At 40.7% G+C, this 20,431-nt stretch overlaps 1 protein-coding gene across 2 annotated transcripts in view; it reads left to right on the top strand.

The window, feature by feature from the left end:
• The window catches only part of Kcnmb2 (potassium calcium-activated channel subfamily M regulatory beta subunit 2), a 300,378-nt gene that overhangs the window by 33,826 nt on the left and 246,121 nt on the right, over nucleotides 1-20,431 (top strand). The window contains exon 2 of one of the 2 annotated variants that reach the window (XM_085835975.1): nucleotides 14,193-15,590. The exons of the other annotated variant lie outside the window; for it this stretch is intronic. Within the exon in view, the coding sequence (XP_085692101.1) occupies nucleotides 15,571-15,590 (20 nt within the window). The 5' untranslated portion in view covers nucleotides 14,193-15,570. The remainder of the gene's footprint in view (nucleotides 1-14,192; nucleotides 15,591-20,431) is intronic. 2 annotated transcript variants of the gene reach the window in all.

Here is a 20,431-nt window from a genome sequence, read left to right as displayed (position 1 = left end):
CTTTTTGCTCTGGAAATACCTACATTTTCCAAGATTGTCTTCCTATGGCAGGATACTTGCTGGGTAGCCATCATAAGCTTCAGTTTTATAGTGACTTTGTCATCAAGTAGGCAGAGAAATTGATCTCTTCAAACATTGGAATGTTTACACGGATAGTGGTTTCAAGTGACCATAATAAAACCTGATTGGTCCCAAGTGATCATGGTGATCAATCATGTCATCAGAATAGCACATTCTGATTTTCTACCTTTATTCTATTCATGTGATTGATTCGTGTGACTGTATGTGTGATGTGTGACATCTCAGAAGTGTCCTGTGATGGACTCAAGATGGGTGAGAAAGGGGCAATTTTTAAAGACACATAGAAGGGACAAAACAAAGATGTCACCTCCAGTGCCCTAATTGAGTTTCTGTTAAATACTCTCTTAGTCCCTTGCTATGCTTAGGTCATGTTGTCTTGTTTGCTCAGAAATCCTAGGACTTGGGGTTTAAGCACCTGCTGAATAAGAGAGCACTTTCTCACAGTGTAGTGCATTGAACACAATACATACTCATTTAAAACAATATCTTACAGAAAGATACCTTTGTAAATTGTTGGAAGAGATCATGTAAATGTAAATATTCATAAGATAGACTGAGTTGTCTTTAACCTTCAAGTTTGAAGATGACAACACTGCCCTGAAGTTCAGCCATCCTAAGAAGGGCTGTTTCCAGTAATAGCTTCAGCCAGTGCCCCTCAGTCCATGTCTTTGCATTGCACTCTTCTTCCACACTACAAAGGGCTGAAGAGAAAACATTTTAAATTCCTGGTATTGCCTTAAAAAAGAGCTAGTGTCCCCAAAAAGGAACCCTCATCCTCCTGTGCTGCACGGAGCAATAGATGTGAAGGGTCTATGTGGTTAGTTAGCATCGCACGTTCTGTGCTGTGACAATTTGCCCTGTAGATGACATTCCTTTCCACCGAGAATAAGCACTCTGTTTCACTGACTCCAAAACGTTCAGTGTTCCTGGTGTGTCAATTCAGCCTTTCACCCATTTGTCTGAAACTCCATCTCTAAGCTACTTTTCAAGATTTTCTTGTTAGTGTGGCTTTGCAATTATACTGGAGAGAGAAATAATAATGAAAAAATAAAATCCAAAGGAAGACAGTGTTTTAATACATACTTCTTATCACTTGTGGAGTCCTGCAGGGGGAAAAAACCCCTTAGAATGTGTTTTACTTTGTCTGAAAAGGGGCATTGTGAGTGAACAAAACGTGAATATATTTCAGGCAAGATAAGTGTAAAGGATGTATTATGAGAAATAGCAGTACAACAATAGCAGTTCATTTCAAGGCTCTCCCTGCAGTGACCGTGGCAGCAACACTGCCATTTCACACTTGTTACAGTAAGTTTCCTTTGTTAATAACTCAGCGTGACAAAGACTTCTCTTCCAGTGTTACCACACAGTTGTCTCCTGCTCTCGCAGAGGGGGAAAGAAGACCTGGATGCTTGCATCTAGAGTGAAGAGGAAGAGGGGAACTAAGGACAGGTGGCAGCTTCAACAGCACAATGCACGAAAATGATGATGGGAAACACAAGGGGCTCTACTTCAGAAAGGGGAAGAGGAGGGAAGGATGGAGGAGGAGAGGAAGGAGGACAGGAGGAGGAGGGAAGGGAAAAGGACAAAGAAAAAGATGAAGAGGCAGATTCAGTGAGGTCTAGTAAGAAGAAAAAGAGCTTTGACCAAGAATGTGTGTTTGTGTTTCACCTTCAAGTGTGCTATATGGGACTCAACACAGGTCTGTGTGTACATGAGGCAAAAACTCTTCCTCCAAGCTACACTCCAGTCTCACTCATAAGCTATAATAACATCTACCTGCGTTGCTGCATAGAATGCAACCACCTAACTAAGCGATGACACCGATGTTATATTCTCATCATTTTGCCAATTGGATTTTCCCAAGAGAGCCTGTTTACCTCTCTTCTGATTCAAACATTGTGTTCCACTTGCACAGCTGCTTCATTTCCTCCACAAACTAACCATGTTCTTTCAAAATTCTGGAATGTAACATGCCCTTTAAATGGAATCTCTAATTTATTTTACAGACTTTTTGTTCTTCCGTTGTCCCATTTCTACACATTCCACTTGTAATTTCCCTCCTCAGCCAATTGGGCTATAGCTCAGCATCATCTAGAATGTGGTGGCATCCAGCACTCTATTACTGAGTACCCAAATTTGAGTTTGTGAGATAAAGTGACCAAAGTCATGTTTTGAGTTTGTTGTTTAATGGTGGTTATAGGAACTGTATGTATGCCCTTCAGGGAAATGCCTACCTAGAGCCAGAGAAGCTGATCCAACAGTTTGCACAGCTTTCCAAAATGGGTAAGAACTAAGGAACGGGCTTCCTTGGTGAGTCACCATGGAAGACTTCAATCAGCTTGCAACTCATTCATATGGTCAATGAAGCTCCAACCTCCGCATCAGCACACCTCCCCCATTCCAGTTCATTTGACCAGAAGGAAGACGGCTTCGGGTCTCACCCCATAAATACCTTCCAAGGTTATCGCTTCAACCATACAAATTTCAATTCAGAACGCTGGACAGCGCCATTGCTTATTGAAAAATAGAGAGCCACCTACTGGCCAGAGGTCTGTGGAATCTTAGTCCAGTTTCACATACTGGGATTCTAAGACAAAAAAAAACAAACAAACAAAAAACAAAACAAAACAAAACAAAAAAAAAAAACAAACAAAAAACCCTAAACAAAAATCTTTGTGAGCCTCTTTTCCTGACAGCATGTTCCCCACAATGAGGATATCCTACTGTGTCCCCCAAGAACCCAGCAGTCGAGGTTCACATCTAACTCTGATGAAACATCCTCGCAGACAACCTTCAAGTATTTAATGAAAGTTGAAAACGTATTTGTGAGTTATATAAACTCTGAAATAATTTTGTGACTAGTTGATCCAGTTAATAAATGATATTATTTGCACCTACGGAAATGATCCTTCCTCCGTAGTAAATTAAGAAATATACTCATGCACATATGTATATATGAGCACCCCATACACATTCTTTATACTGAGCAGCCCCCCTTTACTCCATAGTATACATAGTATACTCCATAGTATACTCCATAGTATACAAGTTATAAACAGTTATACCTGAGAATTGATTGTTTTCTTGGAGAAATGATCATTGTATAACACCCAGGGTGGTAAAAATTAAATACAAACTATGAAGTCTTTTCATTCACATAATAACTTAGAATAGAAAACAGATGAGGTGGGAGAAAGCCTGGGGATGGCAAGATGATCTCCAGCAGGCATGTGTGTAGTTAGAGCACTCTGGAGAGTGACTCTCCAGTGATTCTGTATTTTATGGATTCTCACTATTGGCATTCTTTAAGGATCCTTTGATTTTTAAGGAGTGCACACATTAAGACTCTCTGTGCTTTCTGGATGGTGGTGGCACATGCCTTTAATCCCAGCATTCAGAAAGCAGAGGCAAGAAGATTTCTGAGTTTGAGGCCAACCTGTTCTACAGTGTGAGGTCCAGGACTACACGGAGAAAGCCTGTTTTAGGGGGGGGGGAAGGCAAAAACAACCAATCAACTTCTGTTCATAAGATTTTGTTTTCATAGGCTCTCATATCATCTCCTAATTTAATTACTTTAAAACTAAAAACAGCACAATGAAATACATGGAAAATCTACTATTTATAGGCAAATGTGGATCCTGTAGGAAGAACCTCACTCACGCTACTCAGTCCTCAGGATGCCACTTACACAGGAAGAAAACCAATCACCATCCACAGAGCCCTGCATTGTGTGAAGCATCATGATTTGAAAGAATAAAGACCCAAGCAATGGCTTACAAACTCAAAGCAGCACATCTGGAACCATGTGAAAGTGGGCTATGTTCAGAGTGTTGTGTTTTGCTGTCTTTGTTGCTTAAAAATTTATAAGGTTCTCCACAGATTGCTTTTGACAAAATATAAACACAAACATAAGCATATCTGAAGAAGGAAAAGTTCTACATTTCAACTCCTGACGTCTGTAATTCAGGTCCAGCTATGGCATAGAGGTGACTACAATTAGAACTGATGACATCACTACAAATCCAGTCTTGAGTGCATTAGGATCCTTTAAAGGCTTTACTCAGGAACGGATAGATGAGGCATGGTGCTGGGGCAAACTGCATTCTGGGAACTTAGTATAGTAAGAACTTTGGTTTCTTTAAAAACATTGGAATATTGTGGGAATATGGTTTTGGTTTAATCCAAGGTGTAGGATATGGTGTTGCTTCCGATTGCCCACAGCGGCAAACTATGATTTACCTCATGAGTTGGCAGGGGCTGGGGATTGATTTTGCCAGCTGCAAATAGTTAGTTTTGCATAGATTTTGGAATTCTGGAGACCCTTGAGATGGTATTTAAATGCAAGAGCCCTGAGAGCAGTGAAGCAACAGCTGCTGCTTCTGCTGCTGTATGCTGTATGCTGTATGCTGGATGCTGGATGCTGGATGCTGGATGCTGGATGCTGGATGCTGGATGCTGGATGCTGGATGCTGGATGCTGGATGCTGGATGCTGGATGTTGTTTGGAGATATCCGAAAGACAAAGATTGGACCTGTCCCAAGGAACTTGATGCCCTATTCAGCAAGAAGTACTCTACCAATATTGACACTCCCTTCCCCTCTAGCCTTCTTTCTGTTCTACCTAGTGTTGGGAATGGGGTGGAAAGGATGAGAGTGGAGAATGGTGGTAGAAATAGGGACGCGGCCAGAGCATCTGAGGGAGCCATCTTGGTTCCTGGATCCCTCAGAGACTAGTCTGCTCAGGTGAGAGTGTGGACTACAGAAGCTAACAGCTTCTGGGTTGAGCGGAAGCCACACAGCTTCTGGGGCAGGCCCTATTTCAGGCTCCAAACATCTGGGCACCTTCCCTGCCAGAGGAGAAGTGTCTGCCCCGCCTGGGAGGGCTTTGCCAGAGCACCTGGGGGATCCATTTCTGGTCCGGGATCTCTCAGAGACTAGACTGCGTAGGTGAGAGTGCCAACTACAGAAGCTACACAGGTTCTGGGAAAGGCTGAAGCGAAACAGCTTCAGTGACAGGCCCTGTTTCGGGCCTTCATCTTCTGCAAGGAGGCAGGTCCGAATGCCAGATATCTGTGCATCTTCCCTGCAAGAGGAGAGCTTGCCTACAGAGAGTACTCTAACCACTGAAACTCAGGAGAGAGCTAATTTCCCAGGTCTGCTGATAGAGGCTAACAGAACCATGGGAGGAACAAGTTCTAACCTGAGACAACTATAACATCTAACTCCAGAGATTACCAGATGGCTAAAGGCAAACTTAAGAATCTTACTAACAGAAACCAAGATCAGGCACCATCATCAGAACCCAGAACTCCCACCTTAGCCAGTCCTGGATAACCCAACAGACCCAAAAAGCTAGACCCAGATTTAAAAACATATCTCATGATGATGGTAGAGGATATCAAGAAGGACTTTAATAACTCAAAGAAACATAGGAGAACACTACTAAAGAGGTACAAGTCTTAAAGAAAAACAGGAAAACACAACCAAACAGGTGATGGAATTGAACAAAACCATAAAAGACCTAAAAAGGGAAGTAGACAAAGTGAAGAAAACCCAAAGTGAGGCAACGTTGAAGATAGAAACCCTAGGAAAGAAATCTGGAACCATAGATGCGAGCATCAGCAATAGAATACAAGAGATGGAAGAGAGAATCTCAGGTGCAAAAGATTCCATAGAGAACATGGGCACAACAATCAAAGAAAATGCAAACTGCAAAAAGATCCTAACTCAAAACATCCAGGAAATCCAGGACACAATGAGAAGACCAAACCTATAGATAATAGGAGTAGATGAGAATGAACGTTTTCAACTTAAAGGGTCAGCAAATATCTTCAACAAAATTATAGAAGAAAACTTCCCAAACCTAAAGAAAGAGATGCCCATGAACATACAAGAAGTCTATAGAACTCCAAATAGAGTGGGCCAGAAAAGAAATACCTCCCGACACATAATAATCAGAACAACAAATGCACTAAATAAAGATAGAGGCCAGGTGTGGTGGCACATGCCTTTAATCCCAGCACTTGGGAGGCAGAGGCAGGTGAATTTCCGAGTTCGAGACCAGCCTGGTCTACAGAGTGAGTTCCAGGACAGCCAGGGCTACACAGAGAAATCCTGTCTCGAAAAAACCAAAAAAGAAAAACAAAACAAATAACAATAGAATATTTAAAATATTAAGGGAAAAATGTCAAGAAACATATAAAGGTAGGCCTATTAGAATTACACCACAGTTTTCACAAGAGACTATGAAAGCCAGAAGATCCTGGACAGATGTTATACAGACACTGAGAGAACACAAATGCCAGCCCAGGCTACTATACCCAAACTTTCAATTACCATAGGTGGAGAAACCAAAGTATTCCATGACAAAACCAAATTCACACAATATCTTTCCACGAATCCAGCCCTTCAAAGGATAATAACAGAAAAAAAAAATCAAGGATGGAAACTACACCCTAGAAAAAGCAAGAAAGTAATCCTTCAACAAACCTAAAAGAAGACAGCCACAAGAACAGAATGCCAACTCTAACAACAAAAATAATAGGAAGCAAAAATTACTTTTCCTTAATATCTCTTTATACCAATGGACTCAATTCCCCAATAAAAAGACATAGACTAACAGACTGGCTACACAGACAGGACCCAACATTTTGCTGCTTACAGGAAACCCATCTCAGGGAAAAAGACAGACACTACCTCAGAGTGAAAGGCTGGAAAACAATTTTCCAAGCAAATAGTCTGAAGAAACAAGCTGGAGTATCCATTCTAATAGCGAACAAAATCGACTTCCAAATTGAAGTTATCAAAAAAAGACAAGGAGGGGCACTTCATACTCATCAAAGGTAAAATACTCCAAGAGGAACTCTCAATTCTGAATATCTATGCTCCAAATGCAAGGGCAGCCACATCCATTAAAGAAACTTTAGTAAAACTCAAAGCACACATTGCACATCACACAATAATAGTGGGAGACTTCAACACACCACTTTCATCAGTGGACAGATCATGGAAACAAAAACTAAACAGGGACACAGTGAAACTAACAGAAGTTATTAAACAAATGTATTTAACAGATATCTACAGAACATTTTATCTTAAAACAAAGGAAATACCTTCTTCTCAGCACCTCAGGGTACCTTCTCCAAAATTGGTCACAAAACAGGCCTCAACAGATACAAAAATATTGAAATTGTCCCATGCATCCTATCAGATCACCATGGACTAAGGCTGATCTTCAATAACAACATAAAAAATAGAAAGCCACTATTCAAGTGGAAAATGAAAAACATTCTCCTCAATGATACCTTGGTCAAGGAAGACATAAAGAAAGAAATTAAAGACTTTTTAGAGTTTAATGAAAATGAAGCCACAACATACCCAAACTTATGAGACACAATGAAAGCATTTCTAAGAGGAAAACTCATAGCTCTGAGTGCCTCCAAAACGAAACTAGAGAGAGCACACACTAGCAGCTTGACAACACACCTAAAAACTCTAGAACAAAAGAAGCAAATTCACCCAAGAGGAGTAGATGGCAGGAAATAATCAAACTCAGGGGCAAAATCAACCAGGTGGAAGCAAGAAGAACTATTCAAAGAATCAACCAAACCAGGAGCTGGTTCTTTGAGAAAATCAACAAGATAGATAAACCCTTAGCCAGACTCACTAGAGGGCACAGGGAAATCATTCTAATTAACAAAATCAGAAATGAAAAGGGAGATAGAACAACAGATTCTGACGTAATCCAAAACACCATCAGATCCTTCTACAAAAGGCTATACTCAACAAAACTGGAGAACCTGGATGAAATGGACAAATTTCTAGATAGATACCAGTTACCAAAGTTAAATCAGGATCAGATTAATGATCTAAAGAGTCCCATATACCCTAAAGAAATAGAAGCAGTCATTAATAGTCTCCCAACGAAAAAAAGCCCAGGACAAGATGGGTTTAGTGCAGAGTTCTATCGGACCTTCAAAGAAGATCTAATTCCAGTTCTTCACAAACTATTCCACAAAATAGAAGCAGAATGTACTCTACCCAACGCATTCTATGAAGCCACAATTACTCTGATACCCAAACCACACAAAGATTCAACAAAGATAGAGAACTTCAGACCAATTTCCCTTATGAATATTGATGCAAAAATACTCAATAAAATTTTCACTAACTGAATCCAAGAACATATCAAAACAGTCATCCATCCGGACCAAGAAGGTTTCATTCTAGGGGTGCAGGGATGGTTTAATATATGGAAATCCATCAACATAATCCACTATATAAACAAACTCAAAGACAAAAACCACATGATCATACTGTTAGATGCTGAGAAAGCACTTGACAAAATACAACACGCATTCAAGATAAAAGTCTTAGAAAGATCAGGAATTCAAGACCATACCTAAACATGATAAAAGCAATCTACAGCAAACCAGTAGCCCACATCAAAGTAAATGGTAAGAAACTGGAAGCAATCCCACTAAAATCAGGGACTAGACAAGGCTGCCCAGTTTCTCTGTACCTATTCAATATAGTACTTAAAGTCCTAGCCAGAGTAATTTGACAACAAAAGGAGATCAAGGGAATGTAAATTGGAAAAGAAGTCAAAATGTCACTTTTTGCAGATGATATGATAGTATATATAAGTGACCCTAAAAATTCCACCAGAAACTCCTAATCCTGATAAACACCTTCAGTGAAGTAGCTGGATATAAAATTAACTCAAACAAGTCAATGGCCTTTCTCTACACAAAGGATAAACAGGCTGAGAAAGAAATTAGGGAAACAACACCCTTCACAATAGTCACAAATAATATAAAATACCTTGGTGTGACTCTAACTAAGGAAGTAAAAGATCTGTATGATAAGAACTTCAAGTCTCTGAAGAAAGAAATCAAAAAAAGATCTCAGAAGATGGAAAGATCTCCCAGGCTCATGGTTTGGCAGGATCAATATAGTAAAAATGGCTATCTTGCCAATAGCAATCTACAGATTCAGTGCAATCCCCATCAAAATTCCAACTCAATTCTTCAACGAATTAGAAAGGGCAATTTGCAAATTCATCTGGAATAACAAAAAACCTAGGATAGCAAAAACTCTTCTCAATGATAAAAGAACCTCTGGTGGAATCACCTTGCCTGACCTAAAGCTGTACTACAGAGCAATTGTGATAAAAACTGCATGGTACTGGTATAGCCACAGACAAGTAGAGCAATGGAATAGCATTGGAGACCCAGAAATGAACCCCCACACCTATGGTCACTTGATCTTTGACAAGGTTTCTAAAACCACCCAGTGGAAAAAAGACAGCATTTTCAACAAATGATGCTGGCATAACTGTCAGTTATCATGCAGAAGAATGCGAATTAATCCATTCTTATCTCCTTGTACTAAGGTCAAATTTAAGTGGATCAAGGAACTCCACATAAAACCGGAGACAGTGAAACTTATAAAGGAGAAAGTGGGTAAAAGCCTCGAAGATATGTGGACAAGGGGAAAATTCCTGAATAGAACAGCAATGGCTTTGTGCTTTAAGATCGAGAATCAACAAATGGGACCTCACAAAATTGCAAAGCTTCTGTAAGGCAAAAGACACTGTCAATAAGACAAAAAGACCACCAACACATTGGGAAAGGATTTTTACCAATCCTAAATCAGATAGGGGATTCATATCCAATATATATAAAGAACTCAAAAAGGTGGACTCCAGAAAATCAAATAACCCCATTAAAAAATGGGGGACAGAGCTAAACAAAGAATTCTCACCCGAGGAATACCGAATGGCTGAGAAGCACCTGAAAAAAATGTTCAGCATCCTTAATCATCAGGGAAATGCAAATCAAACAACCCTGAGATTCCACCTCACGCCAATCAGAATGTCTAAGATCAAAAATCCAGGTGACAGCAGATGCTGGCGAGGATGTGGAGAAAGAAGAACACTCCTCCATTGTTGGTGGGATTGCAAGCTTGTACAACCACTCTGGAAATCAGTCTGGCAGTTCCTCAGAAAATTGGACATAGTACTACCAGAGGATCCCGAAATACCTCTCCTGGGCATATATCCAGAAGATGTTCCAACTGGTAATAAGGACACATGCTCCACTATGTTCATAGCAGCCTTATTTATAATCGCCAGAAGCTGGAAAGAACCCAGATTTCCTTCAACAGAAGAATGGATACAGAAAATGTGGTACATTTATACAATGCAGTACTACTCAGCTATTAAAAAGAATGAATTTATGAAATTCCTAGGCAAATGGATGGACCTGGAGGCTATCATCCAGAGTGAGGTAACCCAATCACAAAAGAACTCACATGATATGTACTCACTAATAAGTGGATATTAGCCCAGAAACTTAGAATACCCAAGATACACGTTGCAAAACATATGAAACTCAGGAAGAATGAAGACCAAAGTGTGGACACTTTGCCTCTTCTTAGAATTGGGATCAAAACACCCATGGAAGGAGTTACAGACACAAAGTTTGGAGCTGAGATGAAAGGATGGACCATCTAGAGACTGCCATACCCGGGGATCCATCCCATAATCAGCCTCCAAATGCTGACACCATTGCATACACCAGCAAGATTTTGCTGAAAGAACCCTGATATAGCTGTCTCTTGTGAGGCTATGCCGGGGCCTGGCAAACACAGAAGTGGATGCTCACAGTCAGCTATTGGATGGATCACAGGGCCCCCAATGGAGGAGCTAGAGAAAGTACCCAAGGAGCTAAAGGGGTCTGCAACCCTATAGGTGGAACAACAATATGAACTAACCAGTACCCCCAGAGCTTGTGTCTCTAGCTGCATATGTATCAAAAGATGGCCTAGTCGGCCATCACTGGAAAGAGAGGCCCCTTGATCTTGCAAACTTTATATCCCTCAGTACGGGGGAATGCCAGGACCAAGAAGTGGGAGTGGGTGGGTAGGGGAGTGGAGGGGGAGGTTCTGTGGGATTTTTGGGATAGCATTAGAAATGTAAATGAAGAAAATACCTAACTAAAAATAATAAATTAAAAAAATGAAATAGGGACCCATATAGTAGACAAAATTCTAACTAGAATTAGTGGCCAAGATAAAGTTCCTAAAGGAGATAAAGTTTATAAAGTAAGATAAAGACTAGGTTTCAGATACGATAAAGTTTATAAAGGAGAGGCTAGATTGATGGTCAAGGACACAAGAGAGAAATCTCACCTAGAGGAAACCAGGGACCACTTGGTGGCCAATGGTGCAGCTTTGATAAGCAAAGAGCAGAATTTATATTAAGATGCTACAAACCATGAAATGCTCTTCTAATGTTTGCTTCTCTCCAAGTGCACAAAATAAAATACATTGCACGCTAAGCTATATGTCAATAAAAGTAGTTGAATTAGGTAATGTCAGAGTTCAGAACAGATGACCACTTAGAACACAAGAATCAAGGAAACAGACATTGCTATCAAAGAAGATGCAAGACCTTGTAGAAACAGAACCTGAGGCAGAAGTTTGTTTGGACATGGAGGGCACCATGCAGGAAACTAGCATCCTTTGGTTCTACTCCCCTTTGCTCCTCATAGGCTTCCTTCCTCCCAGTGCAGAACCATGTTGACCTTTTGCCCCATGCATTTATTTTCTCTCTGTTTTTTGTATGTGCCTTCCTTGTATTTAATTTTCTATCACCCTACCAACCTCCATGTCTGCCTTGGGGATCACCTTTACAGTTGTTTTCGCTTCTGCAGTTATCATGTGATGCAAACTGTCTGTATACTCTTCATTCCTTTTCCCAAGAAAGATATCTACCTGGGGCTCTCACCACCCTGAAGTCAGGTGACCAGCCATACTTCAATCAGCTTTGATTATAGAAGAGTGGCCATTTGACTCCTCAAGCCCCCTGTTTCCATGCAAAATGGATGCAACGGCACATGAATAACATGCTTTTCAAAAGCCTGTGACATCAACATGCTTTCATTCTAGGTGGGAGAAGCAATAATAAAAGTTTAAAAACAAACAAGACAAATGCAGGGGTGGCAAATACTAAATACATTTTGAAAGTCATCGGATGAAGAGAAGGGATCACGATGCAGGGCTGAAGGCATAGCTGAGTGGATTGTGTGTTTACATCATAAGTAAAGCATACTGAGTCTTCTGTGTTGTCAACCAGTCCTCCCCATGACCCAGGGTGAAAATTAGCATTAAAGTTTAAACCTCACAGATGCTCCTCACTGTGCCGTGCAGCTGTATCCTGACGAGCTCAGTATGTAAGGTGAGAATATGGCGAAGTTAAAAATGCATGTATTACAACTGGTCTACCAAGCATCACAGTGATACAGCACACTGTACTGTCCGTGGTTTGCTCTTTGTCTTGTGTCTGTGTGTCTGGCAGGCAGGGCAATAGCACTTCGCACTAATCATCGCTACTCTGGGAAAAAATGAAATTGAATGTCTGAAACAAAGGCTTTATTAAATATCTTTAACTCTCACACCATTGTGTAGTTGGAAAATCCTAAGTCAACCAACTGCATGCTAAGCATCACCTGCTGTCACAAGCTGTGGATAGGCAGTTTCTGAACACGTGGGAGGGGTCACAAATCTGGGGCATCACAGACATCATCTAGGAGAAGTAACTTTGCCATGACTCCTAGTCTGAACTATTATTTAGTGGCTAAAAGCTAACTAGGTTAGGGGAGGGGGTAGAGAATAAGCTACGAGAGTTTTTTATATAAATGTTCAGGATAACATTTGGGAATGTTGGGAAGCACACTGTGCCGTGCCCACCAGCCTCCCATTCTGGAACCAGGGCAGTCTTAGTACCTAAGATGGCTGTTCATGTGCTTGACAGAACGAATCCTATGCAGCCTGAGCTTCACTGGGGGTGTGGGGGGAGTCTTATCTGTAGATATCTGTCATCACTGTTTGAAACACTGTTTAAAATCTAAATCAAAGCATCCATTCCACCATTTAGCCTAAGGATGTCACAATCCCAAGACCTGACTCTTTTGAAGAAAAAAAAAAAAACAAAACACAACTTTAAAATCAGAAGTCCGTCTGTGACTTGTATGTTTCCTGTCACCTTTCCCAAACCACCCCAGGCTCCTGCAAAATCAGAGAAGAGAACACAAGAAATGTTCCCTTATGTCTTTCATCTGTTCTACAAATACGTATGGAAATTGCTGATCCAGGCTTGTGGGTAATGAACCTGGCCTTGGAGAATCATCTTTCATTTTCCTGTACACACTTCGCATGTTTCTGCCAAGCCAGGAAGACTTGGATATGATTCTGTTTACATGCACACTTATAAGAACTAGACAGAAATTTTATTTATAAAAAAAGATTACACAGAAATGGTCCTGGTTACACATTATCTTTATTGCAAAAATATAAATAAAAAAGAGTGTGATCATAAAGAAAGTAACTACCTTTCCTGAGATTTCCCAGTAGTACAATTGAAGAAGGAAATAGGTGATATATGTTAGTTTCAACATACAAAAGAGAATCCAGTGACATATGTCTTCTTTCAAAAGAAACCAGCTTTCTTCATGTGTCCAGCTGATTATAGCCAATAGGGAAAACTCTGTTTTGAAATTATGAAAAATGAGTGTGTTAGGATACTAAGTGACTAAGTCAAAGGACACATTCCCTTGAACAGTAAATGGGTAACTCAGAGTTAATGCCCCATATTGGATGTCTTTTGGAAAGTTTAGAAGACTATTAAATTGCCATTAAGCTTATGGAATAACTAGCTGTTTGAAATGTGATCTGCTTGCTACCTGCATTTCATAAAGAAATGCAAGCAATTGCATTAGGCTACACTAATCACGGCCAAATTTTATTTTCTTGTCTAAACCAGAATTTAATTATACAGATATGAAAAGGGAACTTAATAACACTGACTTCCAATCTCTTCTTCTCTGGAAATTTACCAAAAACATTATCTAATTCAGCAGTAGGAGATTATATTCTCTGGTTAGAATATTCAGTTAAAAATTTAATCTCTTTGTTTCCAATATAACTGAATTACTAAGTGTTTAACCAAGGATGGATTTCTTTTGGTCAGACATTAGAGGATGAAATTTGGAGACAGAATGTCTTCTCCCCACAGCCTCAACTTACTTTCTATCTCTGCAATTCTGATAGCTGCTGAAGCTCTCCAAAGTCCAGACCCTCACGGTGTGGAGTGTTGTCTGCTGTACTCCTCGCAGGACAGTTCTTTTGAAGGATAAAAGAACCATGTTTTTAACAGCACTTGGAAATCAGAGACTGGGGAGCTGATGGCCAGAGTGCATGGCTCCTTCATTGCACGTCAGATACTCAACAGAGGTTATGGTGTTCTGGTGACACAGTAGTTGGGTGAAACTGAGTTCTGAGAGGTCCCAATTAAACTATTTGTCCTGCCTAGAAAAGCTAGGTTGAAAGGAGTTATCCATCCAAAAATGATGCTGTTTTATAAGTGGAATGTCTTGTCCAAGTTCTCCAAGAGGACTAAGAGGACCTACAGATAACACAAATCACTGACCAGGGGACTACCTTCCATGGTGCTACATTAATCTGCCTCAAGAAGGTGATGAGGGAGATAACTCATTGGAGGTGAACACAGCCATTATATCTCAGTGACTGGCAGCATTTTGTGACTCCCAAGGCATCCACTGCTCAGCATGAAATTATTCAGCAAAGATGAGAACCTGGTTAGAGGCAGGAGGATTGGAAACTTGTGCAGATGGGTGAGGCTCACTTAGTAACAATGCAGAGCACTTTGCCCTGGGCAGTGTTTATTCTGCGTTTGAAAGATACTCTTCCCAGTACCTGCACCCTCCCCCTCCCTCCCACTCCAAGAACCAACATGTGTGAAAGAACACCCCAATTTCTTCTACTGCATGAATAACAACTAAGTGTGCGCGCACACTGACAAGAAGGAAAATTAATTGTTACACTTGCTCTTTCTCATTGGCACAGATCTCAATAACCCCCTTCTACTTCCTGCAAATGAAACAGAAACTATCTGAGGCACAGCAAGGTATACATACATACTTGGGTCTCTTGTCTACAGTGCTTTCGTTCCTAACAGGGAGTGTCTGTCCGCCAGTGTTTTCAGCTTTAGCAGCTGGGCTCCTCTTGACAGACTGAGAGAGGGGTCCTCAAGGGGAAAACATTACCATCTGATTAAGGCTCTCAAGCAAATTAAAACTCTCTGGACAGGATCATCTTTCCCTCTCTTAGATCTCAGGGAACAGAAAGGAGATCATCTCGCTGGGCAATTATCAACTCTGAAAGTGCTTGTGGTTTGAGACTCCAGCAGAACTTATTGCACACGGCATCATCGTAATGTACTTGAACAAACTCAAATTTCAGTGGCTCTTCTGTTCCACGTGACCCAATATGACATTTGTGAAGCTCTGTTTCCACCCCTCAGGTCATTTCTTCTTTGTTTCTGCACAGCCAATCTGCCTTATTTAAGCCCAAGCCTTGTCTTAGCCAGCCCTTTTCATAGACTAGACAACTTCTAATTGTCCATCTCATGGCCAACCGGCACAAAAGGTAGGACCATTGTTTTATGCTGTTGTCTTTTTCTCTTGTAGAGACTTGATTTCTTGTAGGAGGAGAGTGCAGGGTTCAGAAAAAAACAGAGTAGGAGGCTGAAGACAGCCTCCAGCCTCTCAGCAGGGTCTCTGAATTTGTGGAGGCTGCATTAATTCATACACTTCATCCAGGATCACTCAGTTGTTTTTCCCTCATAGATGTAGATGGTCTGGCCTGGATCTGATCCAGAGAGCTGGGGAGTCAATAAGAGCTGCCTGAAACTTTGCTTCTTTATTATTAAAGCAATATAATGTGAGTTTTCTAGGGCACCATCGTTTCCCTTAAAGCCAGTATAAACTGCTTTATTAGAGATTATAGCACCACTGGGACAGAAGGCAAGAGCAATTATTTATATGATAATATGAGCTGATAATTTAAGCATAATTCATTCACATAAATGTTCTAACATTGCCACATAAGTTTATTAGCATATGTGGCAGAGTATGAGTTCTACCCAGACAGCAAAGCCTCCTATAAAACAATTTGTAATTGACTTTTCTTTTTTTTTTTTTCCTGTATGGCAGAGTGGTGTAGAAACAGTGAGATTTCAGAGTGAGGAGCTTGCCACCCTTAGCCTTCTTGTTGTTTATCTGCCCTGTTCCCTGCTTTTTGCTTCATCCACACAAGCTGGGATGACTGGAGCAATCATCTTAATGGAGAAGGGGATTTTGTGGACATGGTTCAAGTTCAGGGTAGGAGAGTTAAGGAAGAAGGTTAAAGGGTCCATGCAGATCCTTGATCTGACTTTCTCTTACTCTAGATGGAAATAATTCCAGCTGTAAATACCAGCCAAGATCAAATTAGAAAAGTTTTTTTGTGATATGCCATTATCAAGGCAAGAAAAATATAAAAGCACAAAACAGTAATTACGGTCATGGATCACACATGCCAGAGAAGCTAATGGACTTGCAGTTCTCCTCCTGATGGCCATGGGTGTTTAGAAGTCGGTTTTTAAAGGCAATCTCTCATCATCAGTCAGAAAAAAGGAAGGGTTTGGGGAAGAAGTCTTTCTAGAAGCAAGGTAATGGAGATGAAACAATCTCTTGCAATAAAAGAAGTCCACGGAGAAGCTACACTGTTTTCAGAGACATAAAAGGGTAAGAATAGGGAGAAGAGACAATGGGAATGAGGAATTCTCCAGGGTTCCTCCAGACATGTGCCTTTTTCATCGTTTTTCTTAATAGTCCAAGTAACATGTGTTCCCTGAGTTGTGCCTACTAGATGTACTATTGCTAACACACGATTGAATAATTTTCTCTATACTTAAGTACATAGTATATCATCCTTCCTATGTTTGCAGTAAAATATGCCAATCTCTTCTCCTATGATTTGTTGATAAGCTTTGAATGATTCTCCTATATCTTTTTCAGTAACACATATTTCTATGCCTTAAATTCTACTTCACCTTGGTTTTATTTTGGGTCCTTTGGGAGAAGGCAGTCTTTATTCTCTCCAAACATATATCTAACAATGCTCCCTTCTTCTTTGGCTGATCTGAAATGTCGTATCGTTGTGCAAGAGAGCAGCGTAGTAAAGGACATTATCCCATCCCGTGCAACAGGGTAGCATAGCAGAAGGTAGTGCCCTATCCTGTCTGCTCCCTTGGTCTGTGTTTATCTCTCTGTTATACCATTGGTATGGTAAGTTTAATTAGTAGGCTACATGTTCCAGGAAAACTCTTTCCTATATACCTACATTAATCTGTTTTTAAACAGATTATTAGAGAAGTATTGGAGAGAGAAGGGCAAAGACTCTTGAATTTTTTAAATTTAATTTATTTTAATTAGGTATTTTCTTCATTACATTTCAAATGCTATCCCAAAAGTCCCCCATACCCTCCGCCTCCACTCCCCTACCCACCCACTCCCACTTCTTGGCCCTGTCATTCCCCTGTACTGAGGCATATAAAGTTTGCAAGACCAATGGGCCTCTCTTCCCAATGATGGCCGACTAGGCCATCTTCTGATACATATGCAGCTAGAGACAGGAACTCCTGGGGGTACTAGTTAGTTCATATTGTTGTTCCACCTATAGGGTTGCAGACCCCTTTAGCTCCTTGGGTACTTTCTCTAGCTCCTCCATTGGGGCTCCTGTGATCCATCCAATAGCTGACTGTGAGCACCCATTTCTGTGTTTGCTAGGCCCCAACATAGCCTCACAAGAGACAGCTATAACAGGGTCCTTTCAGCAAAATCTTGCTAGTGTGTTCAATAGGATGGATCATCTAGAGACTGCCATACCCGGGAATCCATCCCATAATCAGCCTCCAAAGACTCTTGAAATTTAAGGATCTTTCTCATGGAAGAACAGCATTTGGAGGGTTCATTCTCTTTCTCCAGGGATCTGTCTTGGAGGAGTCCAGAGTGTTCTGCTTGGCCTTACACTGACTCCGGTGATAGCCATTTGCTGTGTACATTATCACACTCCAGGTCAGTGGATGTAAACTTGACCTGGTTGATCTCTGCCTTGAACAGTTTGGCTGGCAAGGAAAGATCCCAATGGGGAAAAAAAACCTCTCATTCCAGCTATTAATAATGATAAGGATAAGGCTTAAAGGCTTGCCATTATTATTAAGCACAACATAGAAGAGTCTTAGCACTTAACACAAGCTGGGCAATGTGCAGGAACCTTGGACAGAAAAATGAGGAGGAGTAGCTAGGACTGTGCCCTGGGAATATACAGACAGCCTCAGCAGACACATCCTCATTTACCACTTGGCTTTCTTAGATACACGTATTCCTTTAAAGAAGCAAGATGTTCTCTACAGAGAGTAATCCCCATGAGGATAACACCATTGACAAAATGAATCCTGTCTAGCATGCTCAAACACAAGCATATATAAGGGATAGATAGAAAAATAGAAGATGAATGGATAGATGGAAGAAAGAAAGAAAGAAAGAAAGAAAGAAAGAAAGAAAGAAAGAAAGAAAGAAAGAGAGAGAGAGAGAGAATGAGAGAGAGAATGAGAGAGAGAATGAGAGAGAGAATGAGAGAAAGAATGAACGAAAGTGGTTAATAGATAAATAGATGATAGATAGATAGATAGATGATAGATAGATAGATAGATAGATAGATAGATAGATAATAGATCTGTCATATATATGTACACACCTTATATTGTACACACAGACATATACATATACACACATTTGTTTCTCACACCCACACTAGAAACAACTGTTAGTGCTTTTGTTCCATACCCAGCACACTGAGGCTAAGCTCCCCATTCCACACAACTTTACAGAATCTCTGGTAATAAGAGCAGGTCCCTGAGTCCTAGGAGCATCATGAGTAAAACATGAAGATCCACTTGGAGGCTCCTTGTAATTTACGAGATAGTGAACGTGAGGCCTGCGGCAAGGGACCTGAACATGCTCATCGGCTGATAGATACTCAGCTCACACAACTGTTAAGTGGCCTTATGGCTCCTAGAGGAATTTAGCAAATTCCCTCAGGCACATGTCAGAACTAAATCTCTCTCTCTCTCTCTCTCTCTCTCTCTCTCTCTCTCTCTCTCTCTCTCTCTCTCTCTCTCTCTCTCTCCCTCCCTCCCTCCCTCCCCCCTCCTTCCCTCTCTCCCTCCCTTCCTCCTCCAGTGTGTGTGTATGTGTGTATGCGAACATGTAGAAGCCAGAGAACAATCTGCCGTTTCCAAGGTTCAACCTGTGGGGGTTTTTTTTGTTTGTTTCTTTGTTTCTTTGTTTTTGTTTGTTTGTTTGTTTGTTTTGAAACAGGCTCTTTTGTTGGCCTGGAATTCTTTCAAAAACAAAAACTAACAAAGAAAAGCCCAAACCACAGGTCCTCATGCTTACAAGGCAATCACTTACTGAATCATCACCACAACAGCCACCGGGCTTTTTCCTGAAAGCCATCTTCTAGATCCTTAGAAAGACGCTAAGCAAGAAGGACGTAAATTTATCAAAATAAGATCTCCACTGAAAGCATGAATGTAGTGAAATGTGAAGAGGCCTCCACAGGCTCAGGTTGACACTGATGTTAGGAAGGAGATGAACTTGTCAAAATTTTTAACTTAAGCTTTAAACCAGATAGTATTTTCTTCTATGTATCTATACCTTCCATAACATAACAGTTAAATTAGCATTAAATTTTCTCGAAACAGTTAAGGGAATGTATCATCCATTATTGGCAAGTAGTAATATTCACTGAGACCTTTCTGTGTGCCACCCATTTCAAAAGCTGTATGCACTGAGTAGGTGACAAATGCACCGAGAGCCACACAGCCGTTAGTTAGTAAACATGCTCACCCAGAAACTCTGCTTCCAACACTCCTGACCGCCTTACTTTCATACAATAAATACTTTGATTGATTTTGAATGTAGAGTCATACCAAACATGGTGGTGTGTGCTTTTTCAGTCCTTCGGATCTACCCAGTGGGTTCTACACCAGCTGGGGCTGTCAGGTCTACATAGTGGGCTCCACACCAGTCAGTGCTATTAAATATTTATAAATAGAATCAGGACCACATTGCAGTGGAAACATTGATCAGGCCTGGAGCCTCTTTTAACTTCCAAACAGGGAGCTATCTCTAGACCCTGTTTGAAAGAAAGAAGGTGAGTCTACTAATTTTATTTCAAAGTACTCTGTGATGTTGCATGAGTCTTGAGACACTAAACCACAAAGCATAGAATACTAGTGACCGGCAGCAAACTGCTTCTGAATTTTACCTAAGATTTTGTTGGGTTTATTTGTGGGGGGGAGGGTATATTTTATTTTGTTTGTTTTAATGGCATATGCTAACATGGATTAATTAATGTACCAAAGTCCCATTCTGGTGAGT

The sequence above is a fragment of the Mus caroli genome, unplaced genomic scaffold (genome assembly GCF_978045245.1).
Source record: "Mus caroli unplaced genomic scaffold, Mus_caroli_1 scaffold_3, whole genome shotgun sequence".
NCBI classification, from domain to species: Eukaryota; Metazoa; Chordata; class Mammalia; order Rodentia; family Muridae; genus Mus; species Mus caroli.
This window is presented reverse-complemented; position numbering and strand designations above follow the sequence as displayed.